A 22784-nucleotide genomic window follows, 5' to 3' on the forward strand; every position below is an offset into this window, starting at 1 on the left:
ACCACGCCACAGAGAAAAAAATTATATTCAAACCTGCCTTTATTATTTATTTATTTATTTAAATAAGAAATATAGAAAAAAATTATCAATGAAACCTTAGACTAAAGGTTATCATGACTAAGCCAAAGTGTTTTGACATATGTAATAGAGTAAATGGGGAAAAAAGACAAATGAATAAATAAATTAAAATATTTAATAAATGACATGATTTTACAGGCTCACGTTGGTTTTTCCAGTTCTTCCATTATAATTCACACTTTGTGGTTGCTTGTCTTACACGGAAATTCACTTGTTCCATACAAATGTTGTTGATGGGATCCTTTATTCAGTCACTTTCTTGCTGTTTTTGTTTGTTTGTTTGTTTGTTTGTTTGTTTTTTGTTTGTTTGTTTGTTTTTACAACTTGATGATTTAAAAAAAAAAAAAAAAATTAAAAAAAATCTGTCTTGAATTTTTTTAGCCCAGTTGGCACAAATGTGCCTTTTTGAGAATTTGTTATGGTGTCATTTTTGCAAACATCCTGACAAAAAAAGAAAAAAAAAGACACTTAAAACCGATGAAATACGGTGTGACGTACACAGCAAATCTTCATTTTTTATATGCAGTGTGTTTTTTTACACTTGTATCAATGGAAAATTGAGTCCTACTCTTGCTTTAAGCGATGAAGCTGGACTTGCCTTGATGTAGGTCTGTACCATAGACTGTAAAACTATAGTATATAAAACCTGTCTGTGCCTCTTCGACCGCTGACCAGGAGGGGTCAGCAGCGTGCTCAAACAGACTCCGGTCTGCCCGAGAGGCAGAAGAAGAGTCATGCTGAAGCGGAGTGAACAGTGAACGGTTATTTTCAGGCAGAACTTTACTTGCGTAATTTGGGTTTTCTGCACTGTATATCGTTTGGAATTTACAGGGTAAAATATCTGAAGGGTTTAACAGTTGGTTTACCTGATAACCACATTCTTTGATGTTTTCGTTGCATCATGGCGGGACACAGTAATAATCTGCTCAGTCTGCTTATCGTGATCCGTGTTTACTGTGCCTCTTGAAGAAATAATCACAGGGGTTAAAAGGTTTTTCATCCACAGAGAAGATGACTGACCGGACTCTGGACTACTTCATCAGTCGAATGAGGACTGAGGAGAAAGACGGAGCCGAGATCCGGTGGGGTCACGCTGTGAACAGCAGGAGCAGGCTGACTGAGGCTCTGACAGGTGCAAACTCATTGAATACCTTAGACCACATTAGGACCAGACTTTAAGGACGGCAGCTCCGTGGAGAGATCTCTGCAAGTGTTGAAACCTTAACCATTAATTTTTTTTTAATTGAAAAACAACAACAACTTTATTTCCAGATGAGATTTCTATTTACAGCAATAATGTTGAATAACTTATGTTTCACACCACAAATGTAGGGACATTGCATTATTATTATTACTATTATTATTATTATTGTTATAATTTATTCATTTTTAGCTATTTATTTGTTTGTTTATTTATTCAACTTTATATGAGATTTAGAAGAATCCACACAAGATTAAAAAAGAAAAACATTGGTGTATCATCTTATTTATATGATCTTATTCTTGTTTTTTTTTTACTATTTACACACACAAACAAAACTCATTGATTCAAGACATAATCAAAATAAAACATACAGAAGAAAAACCATAATAACCTATGAAATAATTGTTTTATGCACACTCACATCTACAAAAGTATTTTAGTTTAGTATTCATTTAATTGTGGTTGATTATTATTTAAAAAAAATCTGCCATGCAGTTACCACATTTTTAAATTTACAACCAAAAGACCTAAAGAAAACCTCAATATTAATGATGTCTGTTCCCAGAGGAATTTATGGTTTGCTTCATAGCACTGAGCCCCAGCTAAGCCAACAATAATGTTATGTCTCACATCAGTCAAAGTTTGGGGCTACAGCACCTATTTTTTTAATGAGTATATGTTGCGCAGCAAACCAGGCAGCTGAGAATGAACTGTCCCTCAAAACAGCAGACTCAAAATGAGATCCTTCTTCTTCTTCTTCTTCTTCTTGTGTACCTCAGCACTGAGTTTATCCAACCAACTGCTCCACAGCCACGTTGAGACTGCTGTTAAAATTGACATTTAAAAACCATTTAACATCATCTTTCACCAGATCCAACTCACATGCTGGAGGCTGACATCGTCATCAGAGGTCATGACCCCAGAGAGCCAATCATGGCTCATCCTCCTAAAACAGACAGTGACATCACTCTGAGGGAGTGGCTTCAAGCAGTGAAGGAGCATGATAAGGGGATAAAACTGGACTTTAAGAGGTGAGATGCTGCTCCAACCCCTCCCTGTAGACCTGTGTGTGGAGTTAGTGTTGTCTTATACCTCCTCTCAGCCTGGACGCTGTATCTCCCTCTGTGCTACTGCTGCAGGAGGTGCTGCAGGAGGATATGTCTGAGTCAGGCCGTCCTGTGTGGCTGAACGCAGACATCCTCTCTGGTCCTGGGGGACAGGCTACACCTCTGGATGCTCAGTCTTTCCTCTCTGCTGTGAGGACTCTCCCCACTCACATCGTGCTGTCTCTGGGCTGGACCACAGGATGGACAGCTGGGATGCAGAACCCAGGTGAGGACACCTAATGCAGCGTACACTGGGGACTTTAGTCCTATCTGTGATGATTTATTGATAATTTGAGTAAATTGTAATTGTTTCTGTTCAGTTAAAGTGCCAATATAAGGGTGCCATCTTTGTTTTAGTCAATCAATTAATCACTGGCTGTATTTGGATCAGCTGGTCCCAAAAGAGTAATGAATCCCCGCTTTTTAACTATTGTTAATGGCCCTATGGCTCTCCTATGTGGTCAAAAAGTTACTGTATCTTTTTCTATGTTTTAGTCATTGGGTATTGTAAAGCCATTTTTAAAGTGTAAAGTCATGTATCATTACAGGAAGGCCAAAAATAAAAAAAAGCACCAGGCTCTTTATTATTCTAATATTGATTCTATTCTTGAGAATCTTGTCATACTGACAGGCTTAAATTCTCGTCCCCCTCAGTCATCTCCCAAGTCGAAGTAGAACCTATCCAGGATGTCAAATGTGTTGGACAATATTTATTTCAACACACTTTTGTAAAATGTTAATATTGTTTGGTAAAAAACAAACCCTTCAAACTCCCCTTGCCCATTTAGTTTGCAGTCCTCATCTGCTATCAGAGGCACATTAAAATATAGACTGCAAGAAAAACAACAGGGCATAATAAAATTGACCTATATTTCTTGAAGATCTGTGCCCCTATAATTTCAGAGCAAGTTGCACCAGGGGCGTCACTAGACCGGATACTGTACTGGGGCACACCTGGGGCACAAAGAATTCACGAGAGCGTGCAAAGTGCGCAAGAAAAAAAACATATTCAGCACTTATCTGTTATAATTAACTGTCCTCTGTCTTCAGACAACCTTTACAACTAACATTTATCAAATCTGCAAGTGGGGTAGTTTACACTGGCTAACTACGTTGTCAACCAGGTCTCACCTCTCAGTGTCTGCTCTCTGTGTCATCTCTCTCCGAGGCCCATCAAGTACCATCTCTCCGCACTCTGCTCCACTTAGTCTGAAGCAACATGAAAATATTACTGTTTATTGCTGTACAAATATGTACATAGCTCAAAGTCTCCTAAATGCATTTTTTATGGTATTCAGTTTCCACATGGGATTATAAGAATAGCGAAAGCTACTCTGTTTACAAAGTTATCCCACCCTTCCTTGTCACAAAAAAGTCACCTGACCAAAAAGCATTCTGTAAGAAACTGACAGGTTTTTTGTTAAAATTTATTTTTTGTTTTTTCGTCATATGGGAGGTTTTGTATTTCTGCCATCAATGTTCAAAATCAAATGACTCAGAGGCAAACAAACTAACAAAAAAAAAAAATCATGTCTGGGACATCATTCGCTGATAGTCAACTCACCTCTGCCCTTGCTTATCAGCTTTTATCTTTCCCTCACCTCTTCCAGCACTATGTTGTTCCACTTTGTCTGGACAGACATGGAAATATATTTAAAAAATCTACTTGAGGCAACAAAACTCGATATTTTTAGCCATCTTTCTGGTGACAAATACAGAAATTTTAATATTTTTTTCTGGCAACCAAACCAGATGCTTTAGCTGTATCAATTTTTCTGGTGACAAAACAAGATTATTTTAGTCAAAGACAAACCGATTAACAAGACAAGCTTACTGTGCTATTTTCCTGTGAAATAAACTTGAATGGTTTAAAAATTTGGCTCACGACTTGATCTTAGGAAAAAATGAACCACTGCACCATCCATAGGCTATATCCGTCAACTAACACAAGGGTACTCAAAATCATCATTGATGCAGAGGTCCTGAGCAGAACCAGCAGACCATAACCAACATTATATTTCATGCTGATGAAACTCACTGGAAATTACCCCAACAGCTCGCACTGCAAATTAATATGGTTGTCTTGATACAAGGAATAACGTTAGTTAACTTAGCATTAACTCAAGACAGACTTATGTTGCCTAGTTAGCTAGGGCTTCACTTACTTCTCTCATTCCTTGCTGCTTTGTCCCTGCTGCAGGTGAATAACTTTCTGATATCCATCTAGGAGTTACAGTTAGAGTCAAATCAAATCAAAATAGTACATTTAACAAGTTGTTGACGGCTAACATTACCTACCTCACGCAGTGATTCCCATCGCCTGCCCCTCTCTCTCTCTTGCTCCCTTTCTCTCGCTCTCTCTCACTCTCTCTTCAAGTTGACACGGAAGTTTTATCATCTGAAGTTGCTACACGTGGATAAATTACCCTATTAATTAGCCATGTGCGCATTGTTTATGTGGAGTGAATACAGTAGCGATGAATTACCATACTAAGTAGTATGTGCGCTGTGCTATGTAGACTTAAAACTCTGAAGTGATTAAACAAGCACACTTGTTTAATCACTCTATTTCTACTGGTGTTTTCCCCCAGGCCTGGAAGACAGCACATGTGACCCCACTCCACAAAGGTGGAGACAATTCTGATCTCAACAACTACCAGCTCATCTCCAAACTGTCCTGTCTAGCTAAAATCTTAGAATCATTTATCAACAATCAAATCAAATCATTCCTCTCCAGTAAGCGTATATTAAGCCCACATCAGTCAGGTTTTAGAACAAAACATGGTACAGTCACTGCTGTAACATCCGTCACGAATGATATCATTTCTCAGATTGACAAGAAAAATGTCTGTGCTGCTTTATTTGTGAACTTAACAAAAGCCTTCAATACTGTCGACCATGCCTTGCTCATTGAAAGGCTGAGAGGAACTGGTTTTGACTCTATGTCCTGTAAATGGTTCCATGGTTGTTGGTAATTGTCGCTCTGTGCGTGCCTCTCTCAAAAGGGGTACCACAAGGTTCAATACTTGGTCCTCTCTTATCTATATAAACAACATCACATCATCCATAATAGATTGTAACTCCCACCTTTATGCTGATGATACAATTCTAAAATGATTTGCCAACACTGCCCAATCAGCCATTTAAACCCTTCAGCAAAATTTTGATCAACTATAACATGCTCTGTTTGACTTAAGACTGGTTCTCAATCCAAGTAAAACTAAATACACGTTATTCTCCAGAGCTACAGACATCACTAACAGTTGTTTTCATATCACCGCCCTCACAGGACACAGTATTGACAGAGTAACTGAGTATAAATACCTTGGTATTTGGTTAGATTAAAAAACTCACCTTCAAATTTCATACTGATTCCCTGACCTGCAAACCAGGACAATCTAATCTAAAACTAACTTCTCATTGTGAAGTAGAAGGTGTGTTGTTGAAGTTTTTTTTTTAGCTGTTTTAGATTATGGTGTTGTCGTTTGTAGAAATGCCTCTGCCTCTACTCTTAACCCGCTGGATTCCATTTATGACTCAGCCCTCAGATTCATCACTGGTGAAGGTTACTCCACCCACCATTGCACTTTATATGAAAAGGTGGGCTGGGCACCCCTGAATACAAGACGTGACATGCACTGGCTCTTATTCGTTTGCAAAGCCTTACTTGGTAAAATGCCATCATACATAACATCTCTTTTAAAGCAATCTTATAACCCATATCCAACAAGATCCAGTGACCTTCTGATGCTTGAAGTTCCACGGGTAAACACTTTATTTGGAAGAACTACTTTCAGCTTTTCTGCTGCTTTCACCTGGAACATCTTTCAACAAACATTTAAACTGCAAGAACTTGTTTCTTTTGGTCAGTTTCAAACACTGATAATGAATTATGCTGCTTTTGAATGTAACTGTTTTAACTGTGTTTTTCTATTGTTGTTCTCTGTACTCTCGATATCACTGAAAATGAGGGAACACCCTCAACATTTTTTCGAGATTTGATAAAGATTGAATAAATGAATGAAAAATTTTCTTTTGTATTTATAGTTTTAAAACTACTCAAACTCCATCTGACACCCCGCTGGTCAACATATTCTGACTCTCCTTGGCCTCCTACAAAAAAAGTGGTATATTGCATGATTGTGCCATTTTCTGAGAGTTAATACATCATTTATACAAAAGTAAACCAGGCGTTAAAATGTTCTTCAACCTTTGAGGGGGAATCAGTTATCATTTTATTTTGACTTTACTTATAAGACATGATAATATTTTTTAAGACAGGACTCAAGGTAAACAAAATGATGGAAACAAAGACAGATCATGGGGTGTCTGTGTCATAAGAAAACAGAAGAAGTACATTGATACATAGAAATATGTTTTAAGAAGTTCACATTTTGTGTTGTTTTTGTGTTGTGTTTGTGTCAATGTTGATTTTGATCAGGTTACACCTGGGAAATGATGCACACAATGGAGGACATATGTAGGACTCTCCAACATCCGGTCACCTTCCCGGTACGAGCAGCTCTGATGGCTCAGTCTGTGCCCCAGCTCACCTGGCTCCTGCAGCAGTCTGACAGGTGAGTATCAACATGAAGAGGTCAGCATCACTTCTAGCGTTGAAACGAGGATCTCCTCTGTCCTCTGTAACATACTTTCAGACCATTTATTGTGTGTTTTTCTTTGTCTCAGGTACTCTCTCACTGTGTGGACTTGGGTGGAGGATGAATTTGATCTTCAGGACCTAAGACTCTTTAGGAAACAGTTTGACATCAGCAGGATCTACTTTGACCTGCCAGAGTCTCAGAGGACTCAGCTCACTGTGAAAGAGTGAGACATCAACAGAAAATACACACTGAATGGTGTCAGGATGTGGTTTGTCAGTTCTTTTGCGAGTGCTTTATCTGCCATGCTCTGGAAGCTTTAATATACCACAGCAGGAGATCCTGACCTGGTGTGTGGATCATCCTGAGGGCTGCGGGATCAATTTCAGGGATCAGGATGGAAATATTCTACTCCTGCTCATTCTGTGCAGTTTCAGAAAGAAAAGCAAATGAGAAAAGTCCCAGACTGCTTTATGTTACTTTTGACACTTGCTTTGTGCTGTTTGTGTTCCTCATGGGTGTAACTTTTGTGACCAAAGCAAGGGGAGATTGAGTTTGTAAAGCCAGAAAAAATTACAGCCTTTTTGAGGTCTTATAATCTAAAAAAAAGTAACAGTCACAGAACTTATAAGCATGATGGCAGCATGCCTTGTTTACATAAGGTTTGAAGAGGGATAAGAGGAGGGTAATGTTAAAGTCTGTGAGGGCTTAGGACTGTCTGCCTAATATCTGCAGACCACACCTTATGAGAAAGAGACTCAGTTCCAGGTTATTTGGCCTTTTAAGTTATAAGATGCCTGAGCAGCAAAAGTTAGCCTCTGGTATTACTCCCAATTTTTCTGAAAAAACAATTCTTTTATTGTCCTCTCTGACTTCCTCTAAATTTTTCATTGGTACAGTGCTAAACAAATGTATTAGACCACCACCCACCATAAGGTGTTTGCCCCTGCTGCCCTAAATTGATCAAGTATCATTGATTACCAAAATATCAGATAATGTTTCTGTAATGGTTTATCCACCTGTCTTTAGAAGCCCTTTTGTTAAAGTGATATCTTCACTTCAATGATAAAATATTGTTGTTATCCATTAATTTTGAGAGTACTGTTTTACGAAAAAGCAGAAAAAATAGTAAAGCACATTGCAGTTATTCACTTTAATTCCTTAACAGGAAAAAACAGTGGTTGTTTGCTGGTTCAAATTTGGGAATTAAAACCTGCAACTCCTCCTCTCCTGCTTAAAACAGTGAAGTGTAGGAAACTCACAGACAGAGATGGGAACCTTTCATGTTTGAAACAATACAGTACCCACGCTCGGTACCTGGCAATCGAGATAGGTACTCAAAGGTACCAATTTGCTGTATTTTTGTGTCTGTTTATGTGGTAATAAATATTGTTGAAGTTAGCGAAGGTTCATGCAGGACACAGAAGTCATACGCCCAGCTGTGATCAGCTGACAGGCTGATATTCAATCACTAACCCCTCTCAACCAATCACAGGGTTTGTTTGATGACAAGGTGGCAGAATTAAATCACGTCTTCACTCTCTCTTATCCCTGCTACCTCTTTGCCACCCAGCTGCTGCTGTCTTAATAATTCCTCCTCCACCCAGAGTGCTATGCACTCCCTGGAAAGCTTGAGCAGACTGCTCGGCTAACCCAGGAAGTACTCTGAAAAGCAGAGCTTTAACACCAATTCTAACTGTTTCCATTTGGCAATAAATGGTTCAATGTATGACGAGAGTGTTCCTGACTGAAATTTGTTCAATCATAAAATAACAAAGCTTTTCATTTTAACATATTCTCCGATAACACTAACTTCATCCAACTAAAATCATTCACATCACACTCACTACTCAATCCTCTTTACTCCCTTTAGCCACATCTTCGATAAACACCGCATTCAGTTCCATTGCTATGCAGATGACACCCAGTGCTACATGTCCACTAAACAGGCCCCCATCCTCCTTTAAGATTTAATGTGTGAAAATATTAGTTCCTTAAGTTCTTTTCTCTTTCTTAAAATATTTCATGACAACTGGAATGAATAATGTGACTTTAAAAGGCCCAAAATGGGTATGTTGCCTAGAGGCAACAAGGAGAGTTAATCATGATTTATATAGCACTAAATCTACACAAACAAATTTTCAAGAAAGTTTCCAGTAACATCACCATATCCAGACCTGTAAACATTATATTAGTAACCAAGACCCAACATCAGGATTGGCTTTAAAAGAATGGGCAGCTCTGGTGTAAACCTCTTAACATTTTCTCAGGGGGCTGGTCTGGTGTAGTGGTTGCTCTCTCCATGCCGGGGCTACAGTCTTGGAGAAAGCAGCATCCACCCCTTTTCTCCCTCTCTCTGTTTCCTTCTCTACCCACTGTCCTTTTCCTCTCTAATGAAAAGCAGAAAAGACCTCAATGAAGAACAAACTCACTTATTTTTACCCAGTATAACGATTACAGAGGAGTTACTGCGTAATACAATGCAACTTAATGGAAACGCTGAAGGCTGACTGTGTCACTGAGGCGTTGCTACTGGCAACTCTGAAAGTGGTGAAAAGAGTCTGAGAATGTTTCACATTTTGAAGGACGCAGATTTACTTATTGGCAATTTAGATAAAAGCTTTGTGTGAAAGGGAGGTTAGTTTTCCTCAGTGAGGAGCAAAGGATGATAATTCCTTTATGCCAGTGGTGTTATGAAGGTTTCTGCATGATTTGAGTCCAAATTTATTATCTCTACCTTTGCAAAGTTTGCTTGGTTATCCATGAAACATTTTACAAAACCATTTCAAAGCAGATCAGGTCAGCCTACAAGGGTAATGAAAATTGTTGGGTCTGAAATGAGGCCAACACATGCAGTATGCACCTTTTTTATTGATCCAGGGTGAAGGACAAACAGAGATAAAGGACACATGAACAAACCTTTGTAATAGTTTATACTGTTTCCAAATACACTCAGCAGCCACTTCTCATTAGGTACACCTTGCTAGTACTAGGTTGGACCCCCTTTTGCCTTCAGAACTGCCTTAATCCTTCATGGCATAGATTCAACAGGGTACTGGAAACATTCCCCAGAGAGTTTGCTCCATATTGACATGATAGCATCACACAGTTGCTGCAGATTTGTCGGCTGAACATCCATGATGAGAATCTCTCGTTCCACCACATCTCAAAGGTGCTCTATTGGATTTGGTGACTGTGGAGGCCAATTGAGTACAGTGAGACTTAAAAAAGTCAATCTTCTTCAGTTGTCTTTGGAAAACAAGATCAAAGTATGAGTTACCTGATAGCAGACAAACAGGTACAGTGGTACCTTGACTTACACGTGTCCCAACTAATGAGTTTTTCGAGAAAAGAACCAAGTGTAGACGACTTTTTGCTTTGAATTGAGAGGTAAAATTTGGGTAAGCTTGCTGCTGGCACAGTGAATGCCACAGTGAATACCAAAGTGAATGCCACAGTGAATACCACAGTGAATGCCACAGTGAACGCCACAGTGAACGCCGTAACATCCGCCCAGCATCACGTCTCACTCGTCCACTTGAAGTGTTTGGCCCGCAGTGGAAGCGTCAGTGTTGTGTTTGCAGTTATTTTGCCAAACGTTCAGGCTTAATTCAAAAGAAACACCCAGCCAACAACTGAGCGTGTGTTGGCGCTGTTTAATGACACCTGACTAACTTGTTTTGGAAAAACTCTGATAGTAAGGGTGGAACAGGCCTCATTGGATGGGTTTTATCGAAAACACCTGCAAATCAAAGTGAAGAAAGCTTGGAGAATAGGGCAAAGATTAGCAAATATAATTGAGTTATTCAGTTCAGCCTTACTTCTCCACCATTGTCTTTGTTTTCTATGCATGTTTTTTTTTTTTTTTTACTCAAAAAAGTAACAGAAAAAGTTGGGGAAGAATGGGATAATGCCATTTCAGTTCATTTCAATGGGGAAAACTGATTTGAGATATAAGTATTTTGAGTAATTTGAGTTACAAGCTCTGTCACAAAACAAAATTAACTTGTGAATAAAGGCAGCGCTGTACTTTGTAACTTGGTTAGTCTGATACAGATTGCCTTTTGCAAGACCCAGGCCATGAACAAGCAATGTAAGGTATTTGAGTCAGAAACCCTCAGGTACAACAGGGTCCACCTGTAATTAAAGTCAGTCAGTGAGGAATCTGTTGGTTCATTGATGCAGCTCAGATATTTTTTATTTATAGCAGTTTCAATAAAGATCCATGCTTTAATTATTTATTACTTTTTTATCTATTATTACATCACACCTGTAAGTTTTTAGTGACTTTGAACTTAAAATTCTGCAATGAGGGGTGCATCCACTGTGTGAAGTCCTCAAAGTGCACATGAGCAAGCATCAGACCTGCTATAGCAGTTGCAGTAAAGTAATGAACACAACTTGTAATGGCACAAAATGTCCTCTGATGCATGCAGCAATGATTTGTCCTAGTGGCCAAAAGCTTCCTTAAAGTTTGCTAATTGTTTGATCTGCTCACTCTGCATTGAGTGGCGCCTCCACAGCATTTTCTTGGATTTGAAATCTCTCGGGAAAGCAGGTGCACAGGGTAGAAAAGGCTTCAACCCTGTAAGAACACTATTCAGTGTCTTGCTACTTCCACTCATGGGGAAGGAAGCGCTAGAGCTGACCCCAATATCTGGGATCGGAGCATGAGGGTTCAAAGGAGGGAGGTATCCTGGGCGAGTGTGGGCGATATGATCCAGCAGAAGTGCACCTGAACCTCTTCGCTCTAGTGCTGTTGCACCCCTTCTTGGTACAAGGCTCTCCAAAGACTCCCTGGACCCTGACAAGGTAGAGGATCCACTGCTTGCCAGCTTGTTCCTTTCTGGTTCTGCTCTAGATCCAGCGGCATTCTTGAAACTGTTATCTTGGCTGCCAAACTGTGGTAACTGGGAGTCAGAACTGTAGTGGTTGATGCCAATGTTTCTCTGGCGAACCACGTTCTGCAGAGTGTCTTGGAGCAGGTTTGGGTGGGAGGCAGAATGCGGTGAACTTGCTGCGCTGTCGTATGACATCTTTCTACCAAAGACTCTTCTTCCACCTCCTGCCCTGGTCTCATTCCCTGACATTCCTAGTGCCCTCAGAAGCCCGGACGAGTCTTTGACATCAATGCTGTGGTGGCGTGAAACTGCCGGGGGTCTTCCATGGAAGGCAAGGTCATGGACTCTGAAGGACAACTCTTCCTCAGGTGTAATTTCTGCTGGCTCCTCTGTTAAAGAAGAGGCCTGGCTCTGCTGGAGTAACAGGGAAGGACTTTTGGACCAAGGCTCAGAATGCAGCCTCTGGAGATTCAGTCTTTTGTCAACCCCAGGGATACGTAAAGGACTAGGATGTTGGATTGGGGAACTGGGGCGAGATGTGATTAAGCCAGGCCCTGTGTGGAAACAGTGAGGATCCCTGAGGCCCAGAAGGGGACTACCAGGTTGGGGGGAAGTACTTGCCGAGGAGCCCTGTGGAGGGGTCCGCAGCTGGAACTCATGTGGCCACATGCAAGATGTTGGGGTGTAATGCATTCGTTCCTCGAGGTCAGGAGTTGGAGGTACGTTGAGGTACTGCTTTGTCATTTGATGACCAGATGGCAGTTTGTTGGTGGTGATGATAATCACCTCTTTACCCTTTGCTTTACAGGCATCCAGGAGGACCCTCAGGATGTCACTGTTGCCTGAATTGACTGCATACACCAATGCTGATAAACCTGTGTGGTCCTCTAAAGTTGGATCAGCTCCATTACTCAAAAGGAGGGAGAGGATTTCAGCCCCAGCTTGCTCCAGACATGCATGCATCAGAGCTGTTTTCCCACTCTTGTCTTGGATGTTTGGATCACCACCATTTTCTAGAAGATACCTGGAAGGAGAAGAGATCACATTTACAACCCCAGGAAACCCCTAATTAAAAACAACTTTTATTCAACAATAAAACATGTTTTGAGAAATCAATAGCATATCCTAACAGGACATACCGAACCATCTTGACTTTAGGTACACTTTGTGAATCTGTGTGCCGTGTCTTGCAGGCCACCATGAGAGGAGTCTCGCCTTGTTCATTGCTCTCGTTTATGTAAGCCCCTCCCTCCAAGAGCAGACGAGTCAGACGCAGACGACACAAATAGACAGCCTTGAGCAGGGAGTTGCCATCTGTTCTAACCTCTGTTGACTCATCCATTGTGAAAGTCTTGGCTTCATTAAACAAACCAGTATCCTTGACAAGGGCGGGTCACTCAGTTGTCCTAAGGTGCACACAATCCAGTTTCTGCAAAAGAAGAAGAGAACCACTTTAGTCTCAGGTGTAACTCATAAGCAGCAGTTGTCTATGATTTAGTCTGTAGAATTTCAAAAGCTGTCATAAGTACAGGACTTTTGCTGTTAAAAGAATGTCATTATCTGTTAGAGCAGTGTTTTTTAACTTTTTTGAGGACATATTTAACATTGAAAAAAGTCCTACAGCACACCACCAACCAAAAATGTAATAGAATAACACTCTGTGACAGAATAACAATACAGTCTGTTCAACAAATTGCGAAACATGAGCCTGTTTAGATTAACACGAAGCTGGTATCCTTACTTCCCTCTAACCCCCCTAGAACTCTTTGCAGGAAGGTGGGTTTTTTTTATTGTTATTATTATTTTTTTTTTTACAACATTTTTGTTTTAGCAACAAGTTCAACATAGTAGCTAACTTTGAGGGCTTGCTTATTCATCTTTGTGGTTTGTCCCACAAAAGTTGGCCCCATGTTTTCACATAGGTGAACAAAACAGTCCACTTGCTTGTTTGGGCTGGGCCCTGTTTGGAGTTTGGATTATTCCTTTTCAAAAACTCCTCCATCTCTGTCACTGACACCTGTCCAATGCATCACCATAGCTGTCTCATTACTCCTGCCTCAGAGTATCAAGGCAATAAGCTACATGCTGCCACCTACTGACACAGGATAAAGTACATTTTTTTAAAGCACGGCCAGTAAACAGTGGCATGTTATTAGTTTTTAGACCAATTAAGTGAAACTAGATTATTTCCCATACGTGTGTGTGTTGCACAGTGGTTGAAAAACACTGTGTTGGAGCATAACTATCTGCTGTGTGCGGTCTACATGGAGAGCAAAACAGGCAAACATAGTCTCAAAGCACATCATGCTATCCTGGAACCAGTTAACATTGATTTAATGAGGATTTGGTTTTTATCAAATTCTCTAAACAGATAACTTCTTGCAGTCTTGACGATAGTTTTTCAACACTAACTCTGTTGTGGATTCTGAAGTTGCTTGTTGGACTGTAAGAACAGCAACCGCGCGGAAAAGGAAGGCTGAGATGAAAAAGCTTCTAAGACAGGCCCTCCACAAAACTCCTGCTTTACCAGTACAAGATGAGTTTACTATTTTAATTTGAGAAGCTGAAGGAATAAGATTCTGAAGAGATTTTAAGTATGAGTACCATTGTAGTCTAGCCTGGCTTTACCAGTATTTTGGTTAAGATTTAAATTTTGGCTGCTCTCATATTGGTTTTAGGGGATCAGAAGTGACCAAAATTAAAAAGAGTTGAGACACACACAGGCACAAGTCTATCTTCGTTAAGAGGTTCCCATAGCACCAATTCAATGCTCTTATCTAAGACAATGACATTATAGTGGATTCTTTACTGAGTTGTTAGATTTTAGGGGGTAGAGTTATTTTGGAGTTTAATTGTCAAAAATAGTAATTCCTTTTTGGCTAATAATAATAATAATAATAATAATAATAATAATAATAATAATAATAATGATAGTAATAATAAAAATAATAATAATAATAAAAAAGTGACCCGACAACCCCCCACAAACACACCCATCAACATACAACCCTCCACCCCCAAAACACCAACCCACACCCCCTAGTGTATAAGGAAAGCACAACATAATTAAAATCTGTACAGATGAACTGAGGAACTGTGGAAACATTATCTGGAGACCTTTATGAGGAAACACTGGAGGTAAAATAAGATGTTAAAACTCAAGGTAAAAAATATTTAAAGACTAAAGCCCTAAATGAGAAAAAGATCTAAAACTCTAAAAGTACAGACTGGAACTAGTGGAGTCGCCCCCTACAGGACAAATGCTAATTTGCACAAAACAGATTGCGGAACAGGTAACCACGTATGGAAGTCACTTAAAAACACCCAGATACTTCAAAACAAAGAGAACAGTATCAAAACCAGATTGAATTTAGTTTGACTGAAACAATCAACATAATGAGCAGAGCCAGACCAGGAACCAACAGGTTTGAGCTTTATAGCCCAACATGAACCAGGAGGTTTATCATTGGTGATCTTGCGACCTTGGCTGTTTAACAGTCAGAAAAGCAGCCAGTTTGAGTTGGTGAATGACAGAGAGCACACATTCGATACACAAATTGTTGCCTGTTTTCAGACACAATCACATTCACGGTAAAGTTGGACATTTGAACATGGAACTCTATGGGGACTGACTCACTATGGGAAACTGCCTCTCGTGTACACCGGAGGAATTGCAGTTTTTTTTTTTGTGATGTGAATTCTTTGCATCAACTAGGCCGGGCCTTGCTTTGCTTAACTTGATGTCAACTTCAGATAACAGTCTGTTGTGCCTGAAGCAGCTGAAGAGAGTAAAGAAAAATGTCCACTTGAGTCAGAGTTTGGTACTAAAGGACTGGGACATGATTCCACTCTGAGCACTCTCCCACGATGCACTCACAGGTCTAGCTGACTACTGTAAATGAACATTACATCACTCCTCAGCCTGTGCATTATTCTGCAGCTCTGCAGAGCCTCTTTGTACCTCAGTGTTAGTTCCCTGTGCGTTGCCTTGAATTCTCACAGTCATTGTCAGGCGTATAGAGAGGACGCTTTCACTTCGTCTACATCCAGCTCTCTAAGAGTCGCCTCTATATTTGCTGGTTTGAATACAGAAGCAGCAGTTTAAAACCTCCAAATGTCTTCAGGTACTGTTTTTGTGGAAGATTAACTTCTGTTTCCTTCAGCTATTGATGTCAGAGTGTGTTCGTCATCCTCTGGATTAGCTGCGTTCACTCTCACAGCCAATTGTGTGTGTGGCCTTGTGTCTTTTATCCAGCCTTAGTGAATTACCAACGACTTGTTCTTATTGCCTCCACTGAGATCAGACATCACACCAGCAGCCCCGTCATGTCCTAATCACACAGGAACGTGTCATCTTGAGTCGTTTGACATCGTGGAGGAAAGTGATGAAGAATGTTGATGTCATGTCAGTCAGTCACAGGGACCAAATCTTCTGTTTGAGTTAGTACCCTGGGCCGCGAAATACCAGTTCTAGGTATGTTTACTTGCAGTTTAAGAAATCGGGCTATTAGCATAGTCAGCAAAAGATCAAATTATTAAGATGCATGTTAATAGCTTGGTCAGACCTTTGCAGTCTATGGGTCAGACCTAGAACAGACTAGGCCGAGGTAAATACTAATTCAATAGGCATGCAGCTTTGCTTATGAGGACACAGTGCCACCTATCGAAGTGGGGTGAAATATTCTTGGCCAAAAATCTGATTCTCTTTTCTGTGCATCATCTCTGTTGTGTGCATGTCAACATACTGGCTGATATCTCTACAAACTTCATAAGTGTTCCCTTTATTATGACACCAGAATGATTCAAATAAACAAAATAAAGTTGAGGTAGTCAATTGTGGGTGTATTTGATGTTTTTTAGGGATGCTTATGTAAAACTAATCCCAGTATGGCTTGAAAAGTAAATCACAAGCGCATGTGTCTAACCGTTAAGGTATTTTTTTAACATGCTTGTCTCATTCTAGTAACGGATTCGAATAAAGTCTGTTTAATCAATAATATCTTAAATCAAACCTTTTCCTCTACTCAGACCATTTAGGAAAAAGGTATCCCCTCCTCTTTCAACAGTTGGTTTCATCCAAAAGTCATTATCAGACTGTGCTTATGGACCTTAAACAGTCTGTGGCTGGGAGACACAAAGAGGACACAAGAGTGAATGAGAGCAGAGGTTTCAGAACAAGGCAGAGAGCTTCTAAAAAGTGAAAACATAAAATATCAAAAGTTGACCATACTTCTGTAGAAGATAGATATATTAGTAACTCCGTGAGAAGGTGGTTCAGTCCTCTGGGTTGTAGCTAATGTCAGTTATGACCATACAGTCTATGGTTGTGACTTATATTAGTAGGTGGATAAGTGGTTGAAAAAGAACCATAAAAAGTAACATATGCTAAAGTAGAACCTCTAATAAGAAACAACTATAATTATATCGTTTATCATTATATTGTTAATTGCTGTGTAATATTAGCGCAAATCTAATAGTTTTGGAAACACAACATATTTTTTCCTTCTCTACCTGAAGTATTTAGTAACTATGTCAATATATATATATATATATATATATATATATATATATATATATAAATATGTATATATATATATATATATATATATACACACATATATATATATATATATATATATATATATATATATATATATATATATATATATATATATATATATATATATATATATATATATATATTTAGAACTGGAAAAAAATGTTGCCAAATTAATGTTAAGTGTTCAGTCATTTCATAATTTTTCAGGGAAGCAACCATAAAAGTCTGATCCTGACACCCCCACGCACACATACACCCCCACCCCCAACCCCCCTTTCCTGTTTCGGACTAACAAACATAATCACTGATGACAAAATAACGAAATGTTTGATGATGATCATAACAGAGTGAATCAATAATGGAACCAAGAGAGCTGAGAGGATTTCATGAATGGGTCTCACCATCACCTGATTCAGTGTTAGATAAAAACATGTTCTGCTTTCTGAAAAAAATCAAAATAGGAAGTTTGACCAGCATTCTAAAAATGTGGGCTCACTGGAGTCATGTCTGTTTTAAATGCAGTGATTTCCACTACAAAGTCATGTCTGTCCTTAATGCTGTGCTGCCTGGAGGCCTGAAGATCTTGTCCATCCAGTACTAGTTTGGGTCTTTGTTCCTTTTACTCAGAGACTTCTTCAGATTCCTGTAATGTTTTAATGATATTATCAACAGCAGTTTATGATAGCTACCCATTCTTTCTCATTTCACTCAGAGGAACATCATTCTGAAGTTGTTGAACTATTTGGTCAGTCAGTCTTACCAGTCTCTCACAGAACAGTGAATCTCTTTTCACCTTTCTCACTTTCTGAGAGACTCAGGCTCTCTGGAGTTTTCTTTGATACCCAGTCATGGTGCATACCTGTTGGTCACCAACCTTACTTTGGTGTGTAAATGCTTAACCTGCCGAGGAACACAAATTATTAAAGCTCCTGTGAGGAATTTCTAGCTGGCAATGGAATTGACCAAAATCAATTTCATTGCCTCTGCAGCATCTTCAAATGCAAACAAGACCATCAAAACCAGAACAAAGAGCACTGTTGACCTAGCAGTTTGAGTGTGTGCCACAGATACAACGACAGTTACAAAGATTGATCAGTTCAATATGTTAAAGGTTAACACTTTGAACCTCTGCAGCCTGGAAAAGGACTCAGACAAAGTCAATATGCCAATAGGGGGCGCCAAAGTAACAAAAATAGTCCTGCTCTTGTTGTTTGATTGTTCTATGAGAAATTTCATCTGCTGAGAATATCTGGGCCTCTTCACTTTGAATGACTGAAGGGCTGATTTGATGGTGTCTGTTTGTTGCTGTCAGGGTTCATTTGGAAGGTGGATAACGCTCTAAATGTGTAAGGTTCACTTCAGCGTGCTGTCCTTTCTACAGAGTGACATTCAAAGCCCTCATCAGAGCCTGTTTGAGGGGCCCAGCTCGGCCTTCAACCATCTCCAACACAGACAGAATAACAAATGAGAGAGGCTGCAGAGAAAATGTCACTCCTTTACCTCCATTAACATTTAATCACTCCTATTATAAAGGCCAGAGATGCCCATTCATTTCACTCACTGAGGACTGAGATATTACTGTTAAATTAACAAAGCTGCAATCTTTGTAAGATATTGACTTAAATTGAAGGCAAAGATGGTTCGTTACAGTTCAAGATACAACCAAAAGTTGGAGAATAAAAAAGTCTCTTTAAACTGAAAAAAGAAATCACGAGATGTCAAATCCATCCAAACATTGTTCAGCATGTAAAAGAACAAAAATCAGGATCATGCTCCCACAGATGATGCACATGATGGATCAAGTACCTATTTTTGAAAAAAAAATAAAAAAAAATAAATAAATAATAATAATAATAATAATAATAATAATAATAATAATAATAATAATAATAATAATAATAATAATAATAATAATAATAATAAATTAAAAAAAACTCAGGTTTTATTTTACCTTCAATAAGTATTCTCATCCTTTTTGTGCACACTTTAATCCCTAAAATATATTTACTCAGATCCAACTTTATTTAGAAAAAAATGATCTTACTAAAATGTTATTCAGAATCTGCTAAGCTTTGAGGTACCTGAATAAGCCTTTCTCTCAAATAAAAGGTGCACGTCCCTGCTCTGAATGATGCCCAGTGTTGTTTTGTTGATGTTAAATTAAATGTTAGAGGGTTTGTTTCATAACGTTTACTCATGCAGGGTTCCTGTAACCTTGTCAATTCAAATCCCACTCTCCCAGATTCAGTTCTGGACTTTTCTGTATCAAACCATCTTTCATTTTTTCTCTTTCATTGTTTTTATTTATTTACTTTTCTTTGTTTGTTCCTTTTTTGTCGTGTTTTGTTGAGGTTTTTTTTGTAAGTAACTAAACAGTTTTTAAAACATTTTCTTCTATTCTTCTCAGTCAACGATGTTGCACTGCTTTATGTTTGCAGGGTTGTTACTGCTTTGTCCAGAAGTCAAACAACATTTCTAGTTATGCACTCACATTATTTACCTCAAAATGAGAGTGTTTTGTAGATTGCAGCTCTTAGTAAAAATGAGTTATAAACATTAACGTCATTCTCCATCCTCTGTGCAGCCTCCCTGCCTCCTCCCTGGCCTTGAATCTGTGCTGAAGGAAATCTCAGCTTTCTTCCTGATTTTATCTCTGCATGAGGAACAAACTTCAGCTGATTGTGATGCTGTGCAAATTCATCTGAAACAGACATCTGAAAATTCCAAATTTATGAGCTATAAATGACTTTTTCCATTTTCCTTCTTTTCTTTTTTTTTTGTGTGTGTGTTATGCAGAGGAAGCCTGATGTTGTTTAGTTACACAGTGACACACCAAAAAGAAACTGAATGAAACATTCCCAATGATAAAAAAGAGATCTATGTAATGAGATGATTTCCGTTCCAAAAGAAAACCAACTGTGGCTGAGTCTGTTCCTTCACTCTTTCAGGAAAAGTTAAAAAGAAACTCTTACCTGAATGTGTCTCATCTTCAAAGCAGCTGCAGTTTCAGGTGGTCCAGGTCCAGATCCATGTCCAGGCTATGTCACTGACAAGAGTCCAGCCTGTGAGGCAGCCGGTCAGTAGAGCAGAGATGTGAGCAGGGAGTGACAGATGAAGGAGGGATGATGAGATGGAAGATTAATATACGTCAGAACAGAGTGAAGGGACGGCCTATGGCTGCAGACAGACAGGAAGCAGGCAGCCAATGAGAGCAGTTCTCTTTGTGCAGCAGCCTCAGTGCAGCACACGCGGGCCTTTGGTGAAGTATTTACGCAGGTAAGACTCATTTCTTTTCACCTTCAGGTATTCAGACTGTTGATGTGTGGAGCCACAATAGTGTGACTGACGTCACCGGAAAGTTCAAGGCGACAGACAGATTTATTTTGGTGAAGATTGCACAACACAGAGCTTCAGTTACCTCATGGATGTAAAACCATATACAGAAGTCAGTGATGGAGAGCGGATGGGACATGGACGTTGAGCTGACTGCAGGACTCAGAGTCTTTAGTGTGGATGTTTGGGGACCTGTTGTAATGTGTGGAACAAAGGTGAAATCTGTGCTGTGACAAAGGATCAATGTGCTCTGATGTTCATTATGTTCAGAACATAATGTTTCCCTCATACTGTCTCCTCTGTTTCAGTCCTGTTGTCACAGTGGGGGTCTAAATAAACTAATCACAGTGCTGCCCCCTGGAGTTAGCCTCCTGCTCTGTTTGACAGACACCTCTGTTTATGAGTTTCAACCTTAGACTGGAGACAGCATGGACAGATGACCCTCTTCAAAAGCGTTTGTTACAACTGCTCCCCCTGGTGACTGATTGCATTACAGGTCATAAACTCCACCTCTGCTACTAAAGTGAACAGGGCTGTGGTCAGATTTAAAAGATTTTGACACTCACCATGCACGATTTTCTCACATACATATGCCAAGTGCCCTTTTTTCTTAGAATTTTTATTTTTTATTTGTTATTAGAGGTTAAAAGCAGGTTTACATCATATGTTTCAGTGAGTGATAGCTGAAATATCGTGGTTCTTTTATGAATTTAAACACTACTTGAAGGAGAGTGTATAAAGGGTATCAAACTGCTCTGTATGATTTTCACTCAACTGAAGGAAACAGGTGAGTTCATTGTGTTTTTTGTCTGTTGAACTTGTTCCTGGGGCTTTAGCTGGTTAAACTTGATGCCAGTGTAACGCACTAAATAGTACTGTACTATAGACACACACACTATACAGTATAATTTGACACTACTTCGATTTTTTTTTTTTTTCTTGTAGTTTTTTTCTCCTGCTATTTCAAAGAATAGCAACAGCACAAGATCACAAGGCCGTGGTTAAAAAGGAGAGGACTGTTGAGTTATGAATCCTAACCTGGTGATTTACAGCCTGTCACAGCAACTGTCCTCTCTCGGACTGTATGGCACTGCAGAAGGTGATAACAACTGCCACTACATACTACATATGCATGTGGTATTCAGTATCTAGTATGTAGTATTAGGTATATAATATGTAGTAGCTTTTAGTATCCAATCTGTAGTATCCAGTCTCTAGTATGTAGGACCTAATGTGTAGTTGTAATGTGTATTATGTGCTATAGTATCCAGTATTTAGAAGGAAGTATGTGGTATCTAGCATGTGGTGCTTATGTAATATGTTCCATCTAGTACCTAGTGTGTTGTATATAGTATCTAGCATGTAGTACATAGTATATACTATGAAGTCTTCAGTAGTAATGGGTAGATGAGGCCTCATGAACCGTTGATTACCCAAACTGTGTTGATACTGTGTCGGTACTGTGTAACCGTGTCACCCAATATGGACACCTGCTGGACCTTAAACATCATGGCAGGAAACAGTCGATGGACTCAACTGGCGTACTGATTTAATGACCCAGAATACACTTAGATTATATAAATATATATATATATATATATATATATATATATATATATATATATATATATATATATATATATATATATATATATATATATATATATAATGTTTATTAATCTAAATTTGAAATATTGTTCATATCTTTGAAATATATAGTCAGTAAATAATGTGAACACAAGTTCTAAAATATGAATCAAACAAACATATATTTTTGCATCACGGAAATTGTGTTTTTGGAGAAAGATCTCCAGCTTTAGATCAAGCAGAAACTAAGACGAATTGAATTTTTTAAAAAACAAGGAAATAAGAAGAAACATCTTATTTGCCGTTATTCAATCAAAATGGTCCCACACGGCTGAAACCATACTTTTCTTTTGGGCTCTGTATCACAATGGCTTGAAGGAAAGAATTGTGCTTCAACATATCTGTGATTGTTTCGGCAAAGAGGCATCCCGTTGAAAGATGAAAACTGTAAACACAGTTCGGTGCCTCAGTGAG

At 39.0% G+C, this 22784-nt stretch overlaps 2 protein-coding genes across 3 annotated transcripts; one reads left to right on the plus strand and one right to left on the minus strand.

Annotated features, from left to right (window-relative positions):
- Positions 1 to 799: 799 nt before the first annotated feature.
- On the plus strand, positions 800 to 8672 carry fam151b (family with sequence similarity 151 member B). Of its 2 annotated transcripts, none has more exons than XM_074670593.1 (6): positions 800 to 910; positions 1085 to 1210; positions 2154 to 2313; positions 2385 to 2614; positions 6830 to 6965; positions 7078 to 8672. In XM_074670593.1, exons 2-6 carry the CDS (start codon positions 1090 to 1092, stop codon positions 7217 to 7219), a joined length of 789 nt encoding a protein of 262 aa, XP_074526694.1. In that variant the 5' UTR covers positions 800 to 910; positions 1085 to 1089; the 3' UTR covers positions 7220 to 8672. The 2 variants fall into 2 exon arrangements, with proteins under 2 accessions (XP_074526694.1, XP_074526695.1); XM_074670594.1 differs by having other exon boundaries at positions 834 to 866.
- Positions 8673 to 10851: 2179 nt separating this feature from the next.
- On the minus strand, positions 10852 to 20500 carry ankrd34bb (ankyrin repeat domain 34Bb). Its single transcript, XM_074670721.1, has 3 exons — positions 20363 to 20500; positions 12970 to 13259; positions 10852 to 12854 (listed from the first exon to the last, which is right to left on the minus strand). Exons 2-3 carry the CDS (start codon positions 13170 to 13172, stop codon positions 11438 to 11440), a joined length of 1620 nt encoding a protein of 539 aa, XP_074526822.1. The 5' UTR covers positions 13173 to 13259; positions 20363 to 20500; the 3' UTR covers positions 10852 to 11437.
- Between the last annotated feature and the right edge of the window lie 2284 nt (positions 20501 to 22784).

Source organism: Halichoeres trimaculatus, unplaced genomic scaffold (genome assembly GCF_033239565.1).
Source record: "Halichoeres trimaculatus isolate MK-OKI-2021-1 unplaced genomic scaffold, fHalTri1.1 fHalTri1_scaffold_5, whole genome shotgun sequence".
Taxonomy (NCBI): domain Eukaryota; kingdom Metazoa; phylum Chordata; class Actinopteri; order Labriformes; family Labridae; genus Halichoeres; species Halichoeres trimaculatus.

Coding starts and splice junctions, on each gene's coding strand:
- fam151b (XM_074670593.1), top strand. CDS start 1,090: ATGACTGACCGGACTCTGGACTACTTCATCAGTCGAATGAGGACTGAG. Junction 2,314..2,384: donor ATAAAACTGGACTTTAAGAG/GTGAGATGCTGC, acceptor ACCTCCTCTCAG/CCTGGACGCTGTATCTCCCT. Junction 2,615..6,829: donor AGCTGGGATGCAGAACCCAG/GTGAGGACACCT, acceptor GATTTTGATCAG/GTTACACCTGGGAAATGATG.
- ankrd34bb (XM_074670721.1), bottom strand. CDS start 13,172: ATGGATGAGTCAACAGAGGTTAGAACAGATGGCAACTCCCTGCTCAAG. Junction 12,855..12,969: donor CCTAAAGTCAAGATGGTTCG/GTATGTCCTGTT, acceptor TTCTCCTTCCAG/GTATCTTCTAGAAAATGGTG.